This window comes from Phoenix dactylifera, chromosome 2 (genome assembly GCF_051530095.1).
Source record: "Phoenix dactylifera cultivar Ajwa chromosome 2, Ajwa_hap1_PhDact_Kaust_v1.1, whole genome shotgun sequence".
NCBI lineage: Eukaryota > Viridiplantae > Streptophyta > Magnoliopsida > Arecales > Arecaceae > Phoenix > Phoenix dactylifera.
The window spans coordinates 7,546,282-7,568,888 of NC_143191.1; the positions used below are offsets into that span (position 1 = coordinate 7,546,282).

General features: G+C 37.1%; 1 protein-coding gene across 1 annotated transcript; it reads left to right on the forward strand.

The window, feature by feature from the left end:
- Window positions 1-22,570, forward strand: LOC103698575 (uncharacterized). The gene is made up of 10 exons (XM_088713476.2): window positions 1-500; window positions 634-780; window positions 894-3,337; window positions 16,211-16,634; window positions 16,757-16,903; window positions 17,117-17,263; window positions 18,216-18,362; window positions 18,578-18,724; window positions 18,930-19,076; window positions 20,323-22,570. The coding sequence occupies exons 1-10, from the start codon at window positions 89-91 to the stop codon at window positions 22,473-22,475; spliced, it is 6,315 nt and encodes a 2,104-aa protein (XP_088569602.1). The 5' UTR covers window positions 1-88; the 3' UTR covers window positions 22,476-22,570.
- The last annotated feature ends 37 nt before the right edge of the window (window positions 22,571-22,607 follow it).

The window sequence follows — 22,607 nt, forward strand, 5'->3', positions numbered from 1 at the left end:
CTCTGCCATATCCGTACTTTATGCTTCATATAAATCTTAATGCTTGGTTAACTCCACGTTAAGAAGCAAAATAAGCACTCTCCCCACAATGAAGCCTTACTACCCCTTCAATGGCTACTCATGGTGTGCATTGTTGTTCCAAGTTTCGTTCGTTGCAGTCCTATGCAATGGCCTTCCCAGTTTTGGGTGTCCTTCAGAGGAGTATCAAGCGCTGATGGAGATCAGATCTTCCCTCCTTCGCGACCATGGCACCTCCCCCCCTACATGGGGAAGGGGAAGGGATTGTTGCCTCTGGGAGAGAGTGAGATGCAATAACAGCACCGGACAAGTGTCTGAGCTCATTCTGTCCAAGCTCTCGGAATACGATCCAATGCCAAATGGAACCCATATCCATCAACTTCGCGAATGGCAATTGAATTTTAGCATTCTCTCCTCCTTTCATGAGCTTCGGCAGCTTCGCTTATCTAGAAGTCGAATTGTTGGCTCCTTGGAGCAAATGGGTAAGACTCACCCTCCCTCAAACTACTTCATCCAATATTTAGTTTAATTTTGAATCTATAGATATTTGTTCCCCTTTATATTTAGTTCTATAGAATGAAATTTCTCTTTGACTAGAAATTTTATATTTTGCAGACTTCTCTGGATTAAAGAAGTTGGAAATTCTTGATCTCAACTTTAACGGTCTCACAGGAAATATTCCACTGTCCTTCACAAATCTATCCTCGCTTAGGGTCTTGAAATTGGGAAACAACTTCCTAAATGGCAGCTTTAATGTGGAAGGTATGAACTTATAAGCCTCTGGATACAGTTTGTCTAGAGGATACCATAAGCTTGAAGAATATAGCACTTTAATATTTTTAATGCTTATCTATGTCCATGTCTCTCTGTTCCAGGCCTGCTGGGATTGCGGAAGCTTAGAGTGCTTGATCTTGGAATTAATCTGCTCACAGGAGGGATACCCATAGCTTTGGGAAATCTAACTTCCCTTAATGTCCTACGTTTGGATAAAAATCTTCTATCGGGTTTGCTCCCTTCAAAAGGTATAATTTTCATTAGTTTTTCTGATAATTTTCTCATATTATGGAGTACTACTTTTAATCTCTTTGTTTTCTCTTTCATCCTAGTGATTGATGGACTGAAGAATCTGCATGAGTTGCAGCTCCAGCAAAACCAGCTCAGTGGAAGTCTTTCTTTATCTATGGCAAAACTTGTTTCCCTTCGACATCTTGATCTTTCTAATAACTTGATGGAAGGGAACATTCCACCTTCCCTCTTCCAAAATCTTACCTCACTCGAGTATCTAGACCTTTCTTACAACAACTTTGATGGGCATGTCTCGTTCCTCTCTTTTGCCAACCTTTCGAAACTCGAAGCACTCAGGCTTTCGAACAATGAGCTAACTGCACATCTTGATGGTGGAAACTTTGCTCCATCCTTCCAACTGCGAATTCTCATGCTGTCAGGTTGTAACCTTGATGCCGATGCCTTCGACGCACCATCCTTTCTTGCTTCTCAACACAAGTTAGAAATACTCGATCTTTCTCACAATAAACTAATCGGAAGCTTCCCAAACTGGCTTTTCATAAATCAAACTAAGCTGAAGTACCTCAACTTGAGAAATAACTCCCTAACAGGTGCATTTCATTTGCTCAATCATCCCAGAGAAAGCATGGTAGCAGTTGATCTCTCCATGAATTTACTTGTTGGATCAATACCAGCGAACATAGGCATGATATTTCCTCAATTGATAGCGCTGGATTTATCCTCAAACCATGTAAGTGGAAATATACCTTCTTCATTAGGCAACCTAAGTCAGTTGGAATTCTTGGATCTATCAAGTAATAATTTGTCTGGTGAAGTCCCAACTCACCTGATGACCAATAGTACTCAATTGTCCGTCTTGAAGCTCTCTGAAAACAATTTAGATGGCAAAATTTTTGGTTCAAACTATAGTCATCCTTCGCTTTCAACTGTTTATCTTGATGGAAACAAGTTCACAGGAACATTGCCAGGTGACTTGTCAAACTATCCGCAGTTAGCTATACTAGATGTTCATGATAACCGGTTGTCAGGAATGATTCCAGAGATCGGTGGGATGGCTTCTAATCTGAATACACTTAACCTAAGAGGAAACAACTTCCATGGCCAAATTCCTCATGATGTATGCAATCTAACAGTGCTTAGTGTGATGGACATCTCCCATAACAACTTCTCTGGATTGTTGCCCAATTGTTGGGAAAACTCCTTGCCATACTTGGTGTATCTCAACTTGGCTGGGAATGCTTTTACAGGAACAATTCCAAATATATTTTTCAATATCGCAGAACTTACGACATTGGATGCCAGAGATAATCGCCTCTCAGGTCAACTACCAAGCCAGATAGGAGATGGAATGCTTCTGGAGATTCTTATTCTGCGAGGCAATCTGTTAGAAGGCCAAATGCCAATTGAGTTTTGCAAGCTGCTATCTTTGCACCTGCTAGACCTTTCACATAACAATTTTTCTGGATCAATTCCATCATGCCTCAGCAAGATGCAGTTCAAGAATATGGAGTTCGATTACACATCTAGGCTTCGAGACATGGGGCTCTTTGGCCACTCCTCCTATACGGTTTCAGTTTCCACCTCTTTGAATTCATCTATAGATCTCTTCATTGACTCTGATGAGCAACTAACAGTAGCATTCAACACCAAAGGCAACTCGTATGCCTACTTAAGAGATCAATTTTCTTTGATGAGTGGAATCGATTTGTCTGCAAATAAATTTACAGGAACAATCCCGCCTGAACTTGGAAATCTATATGGAATCATATCACTGAATCTATCCTGTAATCAGCTTACAGGTCCTATTCCTGAAACTTTCTCAAACCTTAATCAGATTGAGACCCTAGATTTATCTCATAATCATCTGACTGGTGTGATACCATGGCAACTGGACCAACTGGAGTTCTTGGAGGTCTTCTCTGTTGCTTACAATGACTTATCTGGATGTACACCGGATTTCAAAGGCCAATTCGCAACATTTAGTGCGAGTAGCTATGAGGGTAATATTGGATTACATGGGCCGCCACTTCAGAAGACCTGCACCTCTGACTCAACTCCAACTGTGACACCTGAAGTAGAAAACCAAGATGATAGCAGTGTGGAGGATGATGCCATCTTCTTTGCAATACTTGCAGCTTCATTTGTGGTTGGGTTCTGGGGTTGTATTGCTCTATTGTTTTGCCATCACACTGGGCAGCACATTTGCCGTATATTGGATGGTTATGTGGACTCCTTTACTAATAGGATTTTAATGGCAGCACATAAGCGAACTCGCATGCAGCGGAATCGCAAGTGAGCTAAAAGGTACCTTGTGCATTTTAGAGAAGGCTTTCTTTATGGCACTTTGTAATAAAGCAAAGTAAGCTTTCGCCCTGTATAGTAATACAAAATCTTCAGTGCAATAAAGCATGATAAAGTTTGTACATGGCTTCTTCCCTAATCTTTTTCTAGGAACAAACCTATGTTTTTTTTTATTTTTGAATGATCGTATCATGCATACACTTTTCGACAAGCAGTAGCAGTGGATTCTGATGAAGATGCACTTATATCCTATTCTTTTCCATTGTATGGACACAGAGCTTTCAGAAACTTTCGTCCAAACTCTTGTAATCAGTGATTATGAACCTCTTGAGGCTTTGTGACGAACTTATCACCTAAAATGCCCATGTCGTCTCCATGGTGGGAGCAATGGAAATTGACCCTTGACCATGAGACTACCATACTACTGTGCGTTGTATAAATCTTGTGCTTGCACAACTACAAGTTTTAAAATTTTCTGAAAAATGGAGAATTACTGCCACTCGCAGTATTCGGGCTTGAGGTCTAATTTATCACCAAAGAAAAATTAATTTTACATTTATGAAGGGTATGAACTGAATTTGATGATTGACTTTCCATTTAATTTTCTATAAAATAAAAGACATCGAACTATTAGCAAACCACTCATAATCAGCTTGCTTGATCAACTGACAAAACTATTTCAAATTTGGATCAGTTAAAAAAATCTCGACATATGATCAACTGAACATAAGCTATTGTGAGAGAATCTCGACATATGATCGACTGAACATAAGCTATTGTGAGATCTGGAGAAACCGGAATTTAGGGATGGGTCTTTTTTCATTCTTGGTTAGGAAGAGGAGAACTAGTCTACTATATGAAATACACAACTAGATCTTTTGCCATGGACGATGTCCACCAAGTCTGTAGGAATACAATCAGATCAGGTCATCACACTGCCAAACACCTGACCAGCAGCTAAATTGGCAAGCCAATCACCTGCCTAATGCACATCTTATAGGTTTCAAAGAATAGAGGTTTGAAAGGCAGTCTCACCAGGATCAGCATTGGCGCCGTCACCGAAACACAAGATCTGGCATAGCCTCCAATCCTTGGGAGACATTGCCCTTGCCTACTCCTTCTCCATCATCGTCATTGAAATCCAGGTAAATAACTCAAGATCAATCGAACACTAATTTTTACCATGCTTTGTATATACTCTCTTATTTTTTTGGCTAAAGATATATACTCTCTTTCAGTCGTCATATTAATAAAGCAATGGTTTTGTTTGGTTTTCCTTCAGGACACAATAAAGGCGCCACCGCCATCAGAAAGTAATTCATTGTTGAAAAAAATCAAAACAGTGAATTACAACCATGGATTGCAGAAACAGGATTTTACATGAAACAATAACTCGAGGATTCTCAGCAAGAATCCAGCTGATTACCAAAATTTTTTTAAGGATGAAGCAGACAACCTGTTGGCACGGCACGGGGACCAGAACTGATTGGAATTTCTGAAAAATGGCAGCAAGCTCAATTGGATCTTTGACAACAGCTCTAAGGGATTTTGAAAAGTGTTTCATTTGTAGATTGCAAAATTTTTTGACTGATTTCAACTTGTCCAATTGATTTATTGCGAGAAAGCTTCAGATTATTTTGTTATTTATTTTGTATTACATAAATTATGATTAGTAGTTGGTTTTTTCTACATGTAGATACAAGTTTGAACAGGAGTGAACAATGCTTTACAATGTGTTTATGTTCCTGCTTCTATTGCCACTCCATCCTCAACACAGTAGTGTTCACCATAAGGAGCCATTTGAATTGCTGTTACACCCTAACAGTGTGATCATTTTATCTTGTAATTATCCACAGATAGGTATCATCCAGAGTGCGAGTGTTTGGCCTCTCTGGATTCTGCTGAAAGTTAAATCTTCAAGTGTCTCTGGTCGAATTCGATAGAAATTACGAGAACCCCACAACTCCCAACCAGCCAAACAAAATGTCTCTATGACAAGAAATTGTAGAATTCATTTGTACTTTGTAAGGTTTGTGTGATTTAAATTTGTCCAATTGATTTATGGCGAAAAAGCTTTAAACATTTGTTATTTATTTTCATTTTGTAGATTATGATTAGCAATTTAAACAAGAGTTATGTCTTACCATGCGTGCACCACGTTCATGGTTAGGCTATCACTCTATCCTTAACATCAGAAATCCCACAATAAGGAACCATTTTAATTGCCATTACACCCCTTAAAAGTGTGATCATTGTATCTTGGCAGATTTGTATCATCTAAATTCATAAGTGTGGGTGTTTGGCCACGCTCTCTGCTGTCGATACTTAAACCTTCAGGTGTGTGTGTCCCTACAACCAGAAACTGCTCTCCCCTTTTTCCCTTCTTTTCAAACTCATGGCTGTGGTGCTGCTGGGGGTGGCAGCCAGCGGCTAGTGGCCAACCTGGGCGACCGCTGCACATTGCTAATATCAGGAAATAGAACAATCGGAAATTTTCAGTAACCGGCCAAGCTGCTAAAGTAGCTGAAGTAGTGATAAATCCTATCAGTAAAATGGGGGTCTATGAAGACCTGTCTAATTGTATTAGTTTCTATAATTGATTTTTTATGTATAATACCAATTGATAGACCTTATTGATACTATAGGATCGTGTGCATTGGAATCCATGGATATGACCCGAATACGTTAGGAAGGAATATTTTCTTTCCTAAATGAAATCTCCTAGTATATGAAAGAATAATAGAGTACTTTATTGTTGTGGAATAAGAAGCTTTCGTATAACAAAATAGATATCAAAACACTGTTATACATACACAACTATGTGCATGCATACATATATATTTTGCTTCCTGGTCTTGCAATGATTGCTCAAAACCAGTGACTACTATTTAACAATATTTTACCTATTCCGATTGTTAATTTGTTTTTGGTACTATGATGCAATCAGAAGACGTTGTGATGCAACTTCTCTAATAGAGAAATAATTTATCTTGGGTCTCTCTCCAGCAGTGAGATTCTTCCTCCAAATTTTTTCGAGTACTTCCTCCATGGGGGTGACTACACTTCTATTTGCACATTTGGAGGCTATATGTCCAATCCTTTGGTAATTGTAGCATAGAATCAGAGTTGGAACAGCCATAATGGCTATAAGGAGCTGCATCATCATTCTTGGAAGAAGACTTTACGAAGAAACTTCAGAAGATCAAGAATCACTCTCCAAGTTGGAAGTGTACCCATGGCCTAAGGACCGAGTTCCTCCTATACTCGTTCGCTGCCGTCCTCCTCATCTTTGATTTGTCTCTCCACTTTGATTGCAAGCTTGTAAACATCATCAGAAGCCCAAAAAAAATGGACATGAATAACTTCCTGTATCTCCCATCGAAGTCCACCAAAGCAGCAAGCAACGGTTAATTTGCTCCTCGACTTCATAATTGCCACACCGCCTTATGAGATTTTCGAACTGTTCCATATACTCCTCTATGAAGTAATGTTCTTGCATTAGCAATGAAGCTTAAAGAATGAATCTTGTACATAATTCTCCGGCAAAATTGTTTTTTGAGTTCTTATTTCATCTTCTCCCAAAAATTCAATCTCGAGCTTGCATTCTCATGATCACTGAATTTTGGGTTGCTCTGACGAAATGGAAGCATACTTATGGAGTTTGATAGTCACAATTTTAGTTTTGTGATGGTGTGGCACATCGCATATATTCAAAGACTTCGAAACGGTGAGAAGCCAATCTATGAATTCATTCACTTGGATCCTTCCTTCAAATTTTGGAATGTAAACTTTTACGTCAAATTCTCGTAGGAATCCATGATCCCTTCGAGTATGGCAAGCGTGAGAAGCCTCTTCACTTGGAGCTCGACGATAAGCATGACAAGAGGAGGTAGCCTCCCCTTCATCATTATTTGAGATATGATGCTCGGAGATTCATCACATTTTAGACCATTGTTACGAGCAAGTTGCTCTTCTAACAATTGTACTTTGCTCCGCAAGTCATCAATCACGACATCCCGCGGATCATGTTTATAAATCAGAGTGTGATTCCATTTGGTCCGCTATTAAATTATTCAACCATCAAGAACAAATAGCTCGGATACCAAATTGACACTAGGATGGAAGGAACGAGACAGAGGAGATAACACAACCATAATTTCGTTCAAACACTCATTTCTTATAGAATCTACCATGAAAGGAAATAATATAAGAAATAAGAAGAACCTCTCAAGGTAAAATCAAATGCAACTCAAAATAGGCTGCCTTCCATTGCGTAGATTGGTTATGTATATAGCCTTCAAATATTCATGATGACAAGTCCCAAAGCATTTATGATGACAATTACCAAAGAGCCATCCCAAATTTCTAAGATATTCATTAGTTACCCAAAAGTCCTACCATTGACACTTTCACAAATGCTCAAAAACTCGCAGATTGCGACAGGTGAAAGCAATATGGTGTCACAATCTGCTGCGTAGTCAGTCTTTCAGGAGGGTGGGGAATTAATTATCCAATTTTTGGGGTAATTAATGAACGGTCCAGGCCGGTATCTAACATTTAATTTCTGTGGAGTGGTTGTTTCCAGCTATATTTCAATATGCCAGAGACAAAAATGCCCCCACCCATCGAAGAAGAGGAAGAAAAATCAATTTCCCGAAGGAGAAGAAAAAGGCCAACAGCCCGCCGCGGTCACCGCCGGCCTCGACTAGCCCCCTCCCACAGCCGCACCGTCGGAAATGCCCCCACCCTTGCCCCCACGGTGGGGAGGTGCCGAAGAAGAGGAAGAAGGATGCCCTTCCGCATCCTGTGGCCATTGCCGACCACGACCCGCCCTTCTCCCATGTCCACCGCGGCCCAGCTCCTTTCCGATGCCGCTGGCCTTACGGGAGGAGAAGATTTCTCCATTGGCCAGCTGCGGAAGGAAGTGTGTTCCAAGCTTACTTAACTGTATGCCAAGAAAATTTAACTGTATGCCATGCTAGATTAAGTGTTCAAACATTGATTAACTGTGTACCAAGCTTACTTAAATGTGTGCCATGCTATATTAGCTGTGTATCAAGCTTACTAACCTAACTGTCACTCGCTCTTTATTTTTCTTTTTTTCTTCTTTCCTTCCTTTTTCTTTTCTTTTCTTCTTTTTTTTTCCTTTTTCTTATTTTTCTTATTTTTCTTCCCTTCTCTTTTTTTTCTTTCTTTTTTCTTCTTTTTCTTCTTTTCTTTTTTTTTTCCTTTTCTTCTTTTTCTTTCCTTTTCCTTCTTTTTTCTTTTCTTTTTTCTTCTTTTCTTCTCCTCCCTTTTTATTTCTTTTGTGCACACAATTAAGTCTTCTCTATATACAATTAACTGTATGCCAGGCTAAATTAAGTCTATTTCAAGCTTACTTAACTGTGTGCCGAGAAGATTTGACTGTGTGACAGACTAGATTAAGTATTCAAACATTGATTAACAGTATGCCAAGCTTACTTAAATGTGTGCCATGCTATATTACCTGCGTACCAAGCTTACTAACATAACTGCCACTCACTTATTATTTTTCTTTTTTTCTTTTTTTCTTTCTTTTTCTTTTCTTTTCTTCCTTTTCTTTCCTTCTCTTTTTTTTCTCCTTTTTCTTCTTATTTTATTTCATTACAATATATTATTTATTTATTTATTCGTTCATTCGTATATATATATTTCTCCTTTTTTTTCTTTCTTTTCTTCTTTTTCTTTCCTTTTTCTTCTCTTTTTTCCTTTTCTTTTTTCTTCTCTTCTTCCCTTCTTCTTCTTTCTTCTCCTCCCGCGAGGCCAGCAGCGCCGGAAGGTGGCCGGCTCGTGGCGGCCGTAGGAGGAGGCTGGGCCACGAGAGGGGGCTAGTCAAACCAAAAAAACTAGTTCTAGTCAAACCAAAAAAAAAGAAAAAAAAGAAAAGAAAATATAGCAAAGTTCTCTCAAGTTTACTCATTAAGCACTGCAATACCCATCTTTAATCCAAATTATCTTTCCATTACTGTCTAATCTTTCAATCCAACTATGCAAAATGGACCTCACTAGAAGGCTCATGCGACCATCACATGAATCGTAAAATATTTTTAAATTTCTAATGTGCTCTTGTCCCTTCAATGGTAGGGCTGTCACTCTTGCCCGAAAACCTCGTACCCAACTCAAGCCTACTTAAGCTCGGCCCAAACCTGATGGTCGAACTTCTGGGTTGGGTTTGGTATTGAGTTTTTTTGTTCTCAAAAACCTAGCTACATATATTGCCTAATTAATTAAATACATATATACATGATATTAATTTTATTTATATGTGCTTTAATTTTTAAATTCTTATCATATGAAACATTGTTCATTTGTTCTATAACACTTTGTTTTTTTTTTGTTTTTTGATAGAAGGGGAGGGTAGAAACCCATCTTTGTTTTATAACTTCAAGGAGCAGAAAAAATAAAAAAAGTTAACCATATGTTAGAACATACTTGGATATTTATACTTGATTATAAGTTAAGTACTTTTTTAAAAAAAATAAATTCGGTCATTTATTTCTATATAGTTAACCATCAAGTGCTTGTTGTTCATTGTTCATGATTTAACTTTTGTGGTATGTATTAATTTATAGTTAAGGTTTGAGAATAATCTGAGCAACCCATAATTAACCTAAACCAATCCCAAGTGAGTTAGTCCAGCTTGGTCAGTTTCCTTAGTCCATGGTGAAGCTTGGGTCTTTTTCTTTTTTGGTACAAAGGTCTGGGTCTTAAGGGGGTGTTTGGTATGGGATGATCGTTCTAGGATCAAGGGTGATATGGGTGGAGGTGATGAGATCACTGCGTTTGGTTGCACCACGTGTTCCTACGTGGCGGTGATCTTAAATCACCTCCGCTCCTCAAATCACCCCCCAACTCGATGATGGGATTCCCGACCTTGAGGTCGGGAATCAAAGATCACCCTAGGGCAGTGATCATGGGTTAAAAATTAAAGACAAAAATATCCCTCAAGTTAGCAGAAAAATTGATATATCAATATACCATCAATATATTATGTCAATATATATATATTATGTTGATATTATATATTATATATATTATATTATAATATATTACTAATCATATTATTATCCCATTATTATTGAAGGATAATTTTAAATTCTAGTAGAAATATATTATTATTTTTTATATTTATATAATGAAAATATTTAATATATTACTATATTACTTCTATTTACCTTACTTTTCTAATCAAAATAATTATTAGTATTAAAAAAATCCTGCTATAAGTATAAATAAAAATATTAAATCTATAATAAAAATAACATATTTTTATAAGATTAATAATTTATAGGAGTAATAAATATATTTTTATAGAATATATTAATAATTAATATATTAAGAAATATATTAATATTTTATTATAATATATTTATATGATTAATAAATATATGATAAGTAGAGTTGGGCAACGGGCCGTGCCGGGCCGGCCCGGCCCAGGCCCCCCGGGCCCAAATTCTAAGCGGGCCGTGCCTGGCACGGCCCGTGAGGCACGGAAGGCCAGCCCGGCCCGGCCCCCGGCCCCTCTATTGGTGGGCCGGGCCGGGCACGGCACGGCACGGGCCGTGCCAGGCACGGCCCGTAACGGGCGCAAACGGGCCGTGCCAGGCACGGCCCGCAACGTCTCTAAACGGGCCGTGCCTGGCACGGCCCGTAACGGCTCCAGACGGGCCGTGCCTGGCACGGCCCGTCTGGAGAGGGGGAGTGAAAATAGCCGTTGGAAACGGCTATTTTCGTGAAAATGACCCTTTTACCCCTCCCAACAGTCCAATAACGGCTGAATTGAGGGGTATTTTGGGAAAAAAATTTTTTGGGCTTCTATAAATAGCCCATTCCTCCCTCATTCTCACCACACCAAACCTCTCATTCTCTCCTTCTCTACTGCTATTATTTCTCTCTTCAAAGTGCTCTTCTAGCAATTTAATTTTTAGTTTGTTCAAGTGCTACACAAGAGGAGGTTCCTGTTGAGAAGAGAAGGTCGCTTCTGTTGAGAGCACAAGAGGAAGCTCGGAATCTCGGCTCTGCCTCTGCCCTCCGACCCTCTACTCAATTCCTTCTTGCGGTTAGTTTTTATTTTTTGAATTAATCATAGATATGTCATCTTTTGAGGAAAGTCAGTTTGGCATTCCTGTTTCTGAGGGAGAAGAAACTAATCCCCAACCCCCTGTTCCTAGTTCCTCTAGAACTGGTGAACCGAGTGAAGGTCAAACCTCTTCTCGTAAGAGGACTAGTACTGTATGGAATGAATTTGATAGAGTTATGGTTGAGGGAGTCTGGAAAGCTAAATGTAAAAAATGTGCCAAACTTTATAGTTGTAGTAGTAGTGGGGGAACAGGGCATTTAAAAAGACATCAAGAGAGTCATAGGATGCATGATTCTCATGCTCAAACTCAAAGTAGCCTTAATATACAAGGGGGATTACTTGTAGGTAATTTTGCATATAATCATGAAAATCAAAGAAAAGCACTTGTAAAATGGATAGTTAAGGATGAATTACCTTTTAGTTTATGCGAATCTTTTAATTTTGAAGAATATGTTCAATTAAACCTACAACCTGCTTACAAAAGAACTAGTAGGCGTACATTTAGAAGAGTAGCTATGACCAATTTTTTAGCAATGAAACAAAATTTAATTGAAACACTTTCTACTTTAAATGTAAAAATTTCATTAACTTCTGATATTTGGTCAGCATCTGTAGGTAGTAATTGTTTTATTGCCATTACTGCTCATTATATTGATAATGATTGGCAATTAAATAAACGTATTCTTGCTTTTCGTGCTTTTGATTTTCCACATTCTGGACAACAAATTTCAAATATAATTTATCAAACTGCATGTTCATATAATATTAATGATAAAATTATGTCTATTACTTTTGATAATGCATCTAATAATAATTCTGCTGCTGTATTATTAAAAGACTCATTGCATCCCATATTAGATGGAAATTTACTGCATATTAGATGTGCATGTCATATCTTAAATCTTTCTGTTCAAGCTGGCATGGGCATGATTCAAGATGTGATTTCAAAAATTAGAAATGCAGTTTCTTTTATTCATGCTTCTAGATCAAGACTTCAAGAATTTAAGGAATTATGCATAAATCATGGTAAACGTTTTAAAAAATTTAAACTTGATGTAATTACTCGTTGGAACTCCACATATAGCATGATACATGATGCATACCCATATAAAAATTTATTAAGTGCATATATTAATGATCGTGGATTAGGATTTACATTGACTGAAACTGATTGGAATAAAGGAAAAATTTTGGAAGATTTTTTGCTTAGTTTTTATAATGCTACCAATATTCTTTCTGGTATTTATTACCCTACTTCATGTTCATTTTTACAACAAGCATATATAATTAGTCAAAAATTTGCAGAACATAGATATGATGATGTTTTAATGCCTATTATTCACCTAATGGAATCTAAATGGAATGAGTATTGGGACAGGATATGTCCTATGCATAACTTAGCTGCTGTATTTGATCCTAGAGTTAAATTAAATGGCGTGCTAATTTTACTTGATGCATACGCTGAAAATATGAATCAAGATGCTGAATCTGCTAAAGATGAGGTAAGACAACTTCTTTATGATATTTATGCTATATATGATGAAAAAATTCGTGGATCTAGAACACAAATACAAACCTCTATTCCTCCTTCTAGTAGTTCTCGTTCGTCATCTATTTTTTCATTCATTGCACAGAGAAGACATACACATGCTTCAAGTTCCTCTTCATCTTCTTCATCTTTAAGTAGTGAACTAGAATTTTATTTACGAAATGATCTTCAGTCTGCATATGATGAAAATCAAATAGAGAATCTAGATGTATTATCTTGGTGGAAGAGTGTTAGAAATCAATATCCTGTTATGTCTGCAATTGCACGCGATATTTTAGCTGTGCCGATGTCCACGGTAGCATCGGAATCCGCTTTTAGTGCAGGTCGGCGTGTTCTTGACGAAAAGAGAAGTAGGATGACGGGCGAAACGGTGGAGATGCTTCTCTGCTTCAAGGATTGGCTGGATGCTGAGGCAAGACTTCAAGATAAAGGTGGACATAATACAACATCCTCTGATGATGATGATACAAACACTACTGAAGACTGAAGACTGAAGACTGAAGACTGAAGACTGAAGACTGAAGAGTGAATACTGATTCACTGAATCACTGATGATTAGTAAGATTTCTTAATTTTTTATAATTGTACATTTTTATTGTATTCTGGAGGTCAGACCAAGGTCCAAACCTCGGCCCTTTCTTAGTTTCTTATTGTATTCTAGAATCTAGAGGTCAGACCAAGGTCCAAACCTCCCTTCATGTACCATTTTGATTTAAATTAATAAACTGGTAGGGGTCTATGCCAAACCCCCCACCATTAAGGTGGCTTTATATTCATAAATCAAGATTTCTTAGTGTTCAATATTTATTAATTTATTAAAAAAATTTTATCGGGCCGAGCCGGGCCCAGGCCCGGACCGTGCCAGGCTCGCGTGCCAGCCCGGCCCAGGCCCTTATGGGCCGTGCCGTGCTGGCCCGCGGGCCGTGCCGTGCTTGGCCCGCGGGCCTAGACCGGGCCGTGCCGGCCCAGGCCCGAAGCGGGCCGTGCCTGGCACGGTCCGCTGGCAAGGAACCTCTAGCCCAGCACGGCCCTATCAAAGGGGCCGTGCCAGGGACGGCCCGTCACTGTAGCTGGCGGGCCGTGCCAGGCACGGCCCGCTTCGTGCCGTGCCGTGCCGGGCCGTGGGCGGCCCGGCCCAGTGCCCATCTCTAATGATAAGGGCTACTAAAAGTAGAATATGTGATAAAATTATGGAGTTATTATAAGAATTAGTATATTGACTTACATTTTTAATTCATGAGAATTAAAAATACATAAAAAAATTCATCTAAGATATATCAAGGGTATTTGTGGTATTATGTGGTTAGCGATCTTCGATCTCCATACCATACCAAACAAGTTACTTATGGATATCCGAAAATTTTTAATTATTGAACCATGGCCTACGAAACACATTGATCTTAGATCACCGGGAATCAAATCACCCCAACATTTGGATCACCGAGGATCTTAGATCACCGTGGTGATCCTGTTGGGGTTACCAAACGCCCCCTAAAGGTCAACTATTTTAAATAAATGTCTGGATCATATTTATTTCCTGGTCGACTCTGACCCAGCCCTTTTGCAAACCGGGTCTAGTTCTTATATTTCTTCCCCTTCTTCCACTTCTATTAAATAAAGTGAAAGAGAAAGACGTATGATGACGGACTCTGTGACCTAAAATATTCAATTGCGGTCCTGGCCCTCATCAATAATGCTGTCTACTTTTCCCAATAACAAGAAGCCGTATAGAAACATTTGCAAGTTCCATGAACTGTTTCTTAATTTCCAGATTGTGATACTTGAACTGCTTTAGAAATGGTTGGCAGTTATTAATTTGATAATACTAGAGCATTCTGTAAGTTTTGATAGTATAAGTGGTGATTCATTTATGCAGGCTTTTTGATGCTACCTTTCTGGATGCTATGGAAATTAACCAACAAAATCCACATATGTCATCAATATCCATCTTATCAAAAAAAAAAATGTCTCAAATACCAACAAAATTAACCATTTATTCAGCAACGGTTTTACATGTCGTGTCATCCGTTTCTTATTATCTCAATTCTAGGTTCCTTATTAATTTATTTTTTGATTTTGGATTAACCAAGATGATATCCTAATCCATAACTAATAAACAAAGTTTCCAAGCATAAACCCATGGAGGTTATCTCACGCATAAGCTCATGGAGACTATTCAATGACAAGGTTAGTCTAAACTACTTCTTATTCATCTGATCATTATATGTTATTTTTGTCACATTAATTCTAATTTAATAGTGTATTCCTCATAATTTCAAGATAATTAAAATTAAAGTCTACATAATCATATCTTCAATAGTTGATATCAACAAATAATAAACACAAATATGTTCATACCTAAAATCATATAGAAATATATCATCTCATCAAAACCAAATCTATCAACACAAATCCCATGATACAAATCCAACGGTACAAATCAATAAACATGTATATATGTTGGTGATCAAGTTCAGAGATTCTTATCTCTAGTGATAATCCAACTTAGCTACCATGCTATTAATCCACACTTAATATATCTAATTAAAAATTGATATAAAATAACTCGTCCTCGATCAATACTTAGAAATAATAATTAACTAATCTTAAGTTCCTTAGTTTATTTTTTTTGATTCACAAGTTACTCTTATTCCTAATTTCTCGATCGTACCTAATACATAACAAATTAAATAAATATATTAGAGCTTTTTTAACTTGCTTTAGGGATTAGAATGTAAATCTTCTTGCTCAACGTCTTCTTGTCCAATTGATCGTACGCCTATGATCAAATTGAATCAATAACCGAAAAGTTATAATAATTAAAATTAGTTATCGAACTATTTAAGAAGTACATAACAAAAATTTACCACCAAACCTTCTTATCCTCAATGAGTGGATCCTAGATCTCATAAGAAATTGTTCCCCACATTTTCCTACTTCGGCTTCTCTCTTTTACCTTCCGTGAGTTGCCTCCTTGTCCCTGATATTTTTTATTTTTTCACTTGTTTTCCCATTCTCTATGTTACTCAATAATTATTCTCAGGCTGGGGTCCACGCCCATCTGTTTTTCCGAAAATAAAAGTCTTGGCATTGAAGAATTGAACATGACGTTACTGCAAGCCATGCAGTCTACCTACTAGTATATTGACTTGGTCGTAGACAGATTTCCATACCTCTATGCCTTTATATGAATTGTGCTAGGATGAGATGAGAAGCAAATGTGCATCAGACAATCACATTACATCATTCACTTCGCTATGGAGAATTGCCACTACTTTGTCACCTGCTTGAGGCTGGCAATTTTGTTATGGACATCACTGATTGTAGTCCTATGCAGCAGCAGCCCCAGCATTGGGTGTCCTTTGGAGGAGTATGAAGCTCTGTTAAAGCTTAGATCTTCTCTAAATCAATATAGCACTTCACCAGCTACATGGGGAAGAGGGCGAGACTGCTGCCTCTGGGAAAGAGTGACCTGCAACAACAACACACGACAAGTGTTGAAGCTCAGACTTTCAAGCCTCGTAGAATCTGACCAACTTCAGAATTGGCGATTGAATTTCAGCATTTTTTCCAACTTTCACGAGCTCCGACAGCTTAACTTGGCTAATAATCAAATTATAGGATCGTTATCACACATGGGTCAGCCCCTCCCTCATCCAACTTGTTTCTCCAATTCTTTTAGTAAATTCATATTTTCTATCCTCTTGTTGTAAATATTTTTGACTTAGACTCTCTTCCTTTGGGAACTTTGTATTTGAAAGACATATCGGGATTGAGAAAGTTGGAAATCCTTGATCTCACCAATAACTTGCTCACCGAAAGCATTCCATTATCTTTCAAAAATCTAACGTCACTTAGAGTCCTGAAGCTGGGAAGTAACATGCTAAACGGCACACTTAATGTTGAAGGTAATAATTTATGAAGTCTTCTGCAGTTATTTTTCTGTCACAAGATCATTAACTCACTGAATATAATAGTTTATATATTATCTTGTTGGTTTATGTTAGCCTCTCCGTCATCCAACTTGTTTCTCCAATTTTTTCAGTCTATTCATATTTTCTATCCACTTGTTGTAAATAATTTTGATTTAGATTTTTTCTTGGGAATATTATATTTGACAGGCATCACAGAATTGAAAAAGTTGGAGATCCTTGATCTCAGCAGTAACAGGCTCACTGGAACTATTTCATTATCTTTTAAAAATCTATCTTCACTCAATGCCTTATATTTGGGAGGCAACATGCTAAATGACACACTTGATGTGGAAGGTAATAAGTTATTGAATCATTTGCATCTATTTCTCTATCACGAGACCATTAACACATCAAGTATAATGCTTTATATATTGTCTTCTTGATTTATATCAGCCTCTCCCTCATCCAACTTGTTTTTCTAATTTTTTCAATCTATTCATATTTTCTATCCTGTTGTTGTAAATATTTTTGACTTAGATTCTCTTCTTTTGGGGACTTTGTATTTGAAAGACATATCAGGATTGAGAAAGTTGAAAATTCTTGATATCAGCGATCACTGGCTCAGTACTGGAAGCATTTTATTATTTTTCAAAAATCTATCACTCAATGTCCTAACGCTAAGAGAGAACATGCTAAATGGCACACTTGATGTGGAAGATAATAACTTGCAGAACCATCTGCAATTATTTCTTTGTCACGAGACCATTAACACATTGAGTATAATGAATTATATTGTCTTCTTAGTTTATGTCAGCTTCTCCCTCATCCAACTAGTTTCTCTAATTATTTCAGTGAATTAATATTTTCAATCCTCTTGTTGTAAATATTTTTGATTTAGATTTTTTTTTTCTTTGGAAACTTTGCATATGAAAGACATATCAAGATTGGAAAAATTGGAAATCCTTGATCTCATTGATAACAGGCACACAAGAATCATTCTATTATCTTTCAAAAATCTATCATCACTTAAAGTCCTAAAGCTGAGAGACAACATGCTAAACGACACACTTGATGTCGTAGATAATAATTTATAGTAATTTATAGTGTCCACTGCAATTATTCCTCTAACACAAGATCATTAACACATTGAGTATAATTGTTTATATAATGTCTTCTTGGTTTATGTCAGCCTCTCCTCATCCAACTTGTTTCTTCATTTTTTTTAATCTATTCATATTTTCTATCCTCTTGTTGTAAGCATTTTTTTATTTAAAATTTTTTAATTTGGGAACTTCATATTTGACAGGCATCTCAGGATTGAGAAAGTTGGAGATTCTTGATCTCAGTAACAGCGGCCTCATTAGAACTACTCCATTATCTTTTAAAAATCTATCTTCACTCAATGCCCTATATTTGGGAGGCAACATGCTAAATGACCCACTTGATGTGGAAGGTAATAAGTTACAGAATCATCTGCATTTATTTCTCAATCACGAGACTATTAAAACAACTAGTATAATGTTTTATATATTGACTTCTTGGTTTATGTCAGCCTCTCCCTCATCCAACTTGTTTCTCCAATTTTTTTAGTCTATTCATATTTTCTATCCTCTTGTTGTAAGTAATTTTTTTATTTATGTTTTCTTTATTTGGGAACTTTATTGACAGGCATCTCAAGATTGAGAAAGTTGGAGATTCTTGATCTCAGCGATAATGGGCTCACTAGAACTATTCCATTATCTTTTAAAAATCTAAGTTCACTCAGTATCCTATATCTGGACAGCAACATGCTAAATGGCACACTTGATGTGGAAGGTAATAACTTTTAGAATCATCTATATTTATTTCTCTATCACAAGACAAATAACACATCGAGTATAATGATTTATATATTGTCTTCTTGGTTTATGTCAGCCCCTCCCTCATCCAACTTGTTTCTCCAATCTATTCATATTTTCCATCCTCTTGTTGTAACTATTTTTGATGTAGAATTTTTTTTTGGGAACATCATACTTGACAGGCATCACAGGATTAAGAAAGTTAGAGATCCTTGATCTCAGCGATAACGAGCTCACTGGAACTATTCCATTATCTTTTCAAAATCTATTTTCACTTCGTGTCCTATATCTGCAAGGCAACATGCTAAATGGCATAGTTCAAATGGAAGGTAATAACTTACAAAATCATCAACATTTATTTCTCTGTCACGAGACCATTAACACATCGAGTATAATGGTTTATATATTGTCTTCTTAGTTTATGTCGGTTTCTCCCTTGTCCAGTTTGTTTCCGCAATTTCAGTCTATTCACATTTTCTATCATGTTGTCATAAATATTTTTGATTTAGATTCACTTATTTTGGAAACTCTGTACCTGATAGTGACATGTTAGGATTGAGAAAGTTATAAATCCTTGATCTCATCTATAACAACCACACTGGAACTTTTCCATTATGTCTTAAAAATCTATCTTTGCTTAGTGTTCTGAATCTAAAAGGCAACATGCTGAATCGTACACTTGATGTGAAATATAATAATTTATAGACTCATCCGCAATAATTCTCCGACAGGAGACTATCAACATGTTGAGTATAATGGCTTATATTATCTTCTTTGTTTATATTTATGGCTTTATATTTCAGGCTTGCTAGGAATGCAAAAGCTTAGAGTGCTTGATCTTGGAGCTAATCAGTTCATAGGAGGGATACCCATAGCTTTAAGAAATTTATCTTCCCTTAATTTCTTATATTTGGATCGAAATAATCTAATAGGCTCAGTGCTTTCATAAGGTACAATGTTTATTTCTTTGATTAAGAATTTAATATATTCCTTATTTTAAGGTCACAAATTTTCCCATATTCAAAGCTAAAACACCTGTACATGTTGGCTGATGGTTTGGCCAAGTTGAATCATTTTTTTAGTCTAAGCCAAAATTGCGGCCAAATTCAATCTTGATTAAGTTAACTTGGCCAAATTAGAAAACTCATCAAACTTATGTTCCACAATTTAAATTCAATGATCGTTGTAAATTGGCTTCAGCAAGTTAAAATGACTTTTGATTCATCATATCAAGCATTTCCACTAAGTTCCCATGACACATAGCCATACTTAATCAGTTATCTAGAATTAATGAGCGAAGAACATAAATTTTAATTGTATATTTTTTTATAGTAATTTTCAAATATTACTTCCCTTGATCATGAGGTAGGTTTAACCTCTTTTTATTTATTCTCTTATTTTATTTTATTTATATATTTATTTAACACGCATGACTAACTTGTGTCACCAAGATGACTCATCAAAGACAAAAAATTAAGAGCAGACAAGTATTGAGTCACAAGTTTTATAACCTTGTTTATATTATGGGGCAAAAAGGCTTTTTTAATTTTCTTCTATTTTTTGTTTCTTTTGCAGGGCTCAGTAGACTGCAGAACCTATGTGTGTTGGATCTCTCTTACAACCAACTCAATGGAATTCATCCTTTATCTCTAGAGAAACTAGTTTCTCTTCAGCGTTTAGATCTTTCACATAACATACTGAAGGGTAATGTTCCCCCACACATCTTTGCAGGTCTTGTTTCACTTCAGTATCTAGATCTTTCTTATAACCTATTTGACGGCCATTTCTCATTTTCCTCCTTTGGTAATCTTTCAAAGCTAAACATTATTGACTTGTCAAACAATGAGGAATTATTTATACATCTAGACCATGGAAAGTTTGTTCCGTCTTTCCAACTGTGGTACCTCAAGTTGTCACATTGTAACCTTGATGCGAGCACCCTCGCAACACCGGCTTTTCTTTCTTCTCAACACCAGTTAGCATTTCTTGACCTTTCCCACAGTAACTTGACAGGAAATTTTCCCTATTGGTTGTTCGAAAATCTGACCGGACTAATAGGTCTCAAGTTAAGAAATAACTCAATCAGGGGGGCATTTCAATTGCCAAAGCATCTAAATACGAGCATGTATGTACTTGATCTCTCTATGAATCTCCTCAGTGGATCGATTCCTACAGACATCGGCACAATATTTCCACAGATGGTGACCCTGAATTTGTCCTCCAATGATCTAACTGGAAATATCCCTTCATCATTGGGTAACATGAGTTATCTCGAGCTTTTGGATTTGTCCCATAATAATTTATCCGGTGAACTACCAACTGGCCTGATCATTGGTTGCCCTCAATTGATTCTCTTGAAGCTTGGCAACAACAGCTTGCATGGAAAGATGTTTGGTACAAATTATGGTCATCCTTCACTTATAATTGTTTATCTAGATGGAAACAAGTTTACTGGACCATTGCCGAGCAATCTGTCATTCTACCAGAAGTTAGGAACATTGGATGTCCACAATAACCAATTATCAGGTATAATTCCAGAGAGTATAGGACTTGTTTCCGATCTGGCTTACCTCAACCTAGGAGGAAATGATTTTCATGGCGAAATACCAAATCACTTGTGTAATCTTACATGGCTTCAAAGCTTAGACTTATCCCATAATAACCTCTCTGGGTTATTACCTCATTGCTTCCAATCATCTGAACTACTGCATCTCAAGTTTGCCGGGAATGCTCTAACAGGCACAATTCCAAGTAGTTATTTCAATATTCCATCACTTAAAGCTTTGGATATCAGCAATAACCAGCTTTCAAGTAAACTGCCAACAAAGATCGGAGAAAAAATGTCTTTGCAGATTCTTGTTCTTAGTGGAAATTCACTTGAAGGCCGTATACCAATTGAGTTATGCAATCTACGGTCTTTACACATTTTGGATCTTTCGAAGAACAATCTTTCAGGATCAATACCCTCTTGCTTTGGCAAAATGCACTTCACAAAACCTAATTCAGCAAATACAGATTTGTCAATAGAAATGGGTTTCGATGGTGTATTGGGGTTTTACGTATCTGTGATATTGATGGTAGACCTCATCACCAAAGGCAACTCATATGCTTACCCAACAGATCATTTGCTTCTGATGTCTGCAATTGATTTGTCAGCAAACAAGTTGACAGAAAACATACCGCCAGAAATTGGAAATCTAAATGGGCTTGTACAATTGAATCTATCGCAGAATCAGCTAACAGGTCCAATCCCCAAAACTTTCTCGAAACTTAGTCAGATTGAGTGCTTGGATATATCACACAATCAGTTGAGTGGTGTTATACCTTCGCAATTGACTCAACTAAACTTCTTGGAGGTCTTCTCAGTTGCTTACAATAACCTATCTGGATGTACACCAGATTTCAAAGACCAATTTGCCACATTCAATGTGAGTTGCTATGAAGGTAATATTGGATTACATGGGCCGCCAATGGAGAAGACTTGTACATCTGACTCAAGTCCAACTGTGCCACCTGAAGTAGAAGAAAACCAAGATTGCAGTGTGGAGGATGATGCCATCTTCTTTGCAATACTTGCAGTTTCATTTGTGGTTAGCTTCTGGGGCTGTATTGCTTTTTTGCTATCTCATCACACTGGGCAGCACATTCGCAGTATGTTGGATGGTTATATGGACTCCTTAATTGAAAGGATCTTAATAGCAGCACATAAGCGGACTCGCATGCAGTAGAATCGCAAGTGAGATAAACAGTACCTTGGGCATTTCATAGAAGTCTTTTTTTTTTTTTGGTACTTTGTAATAAAGCAAAGCAAGCTTCTGTTCAATGTTGTAATTTGAAATCTCAATCAACTTTGTTATAGT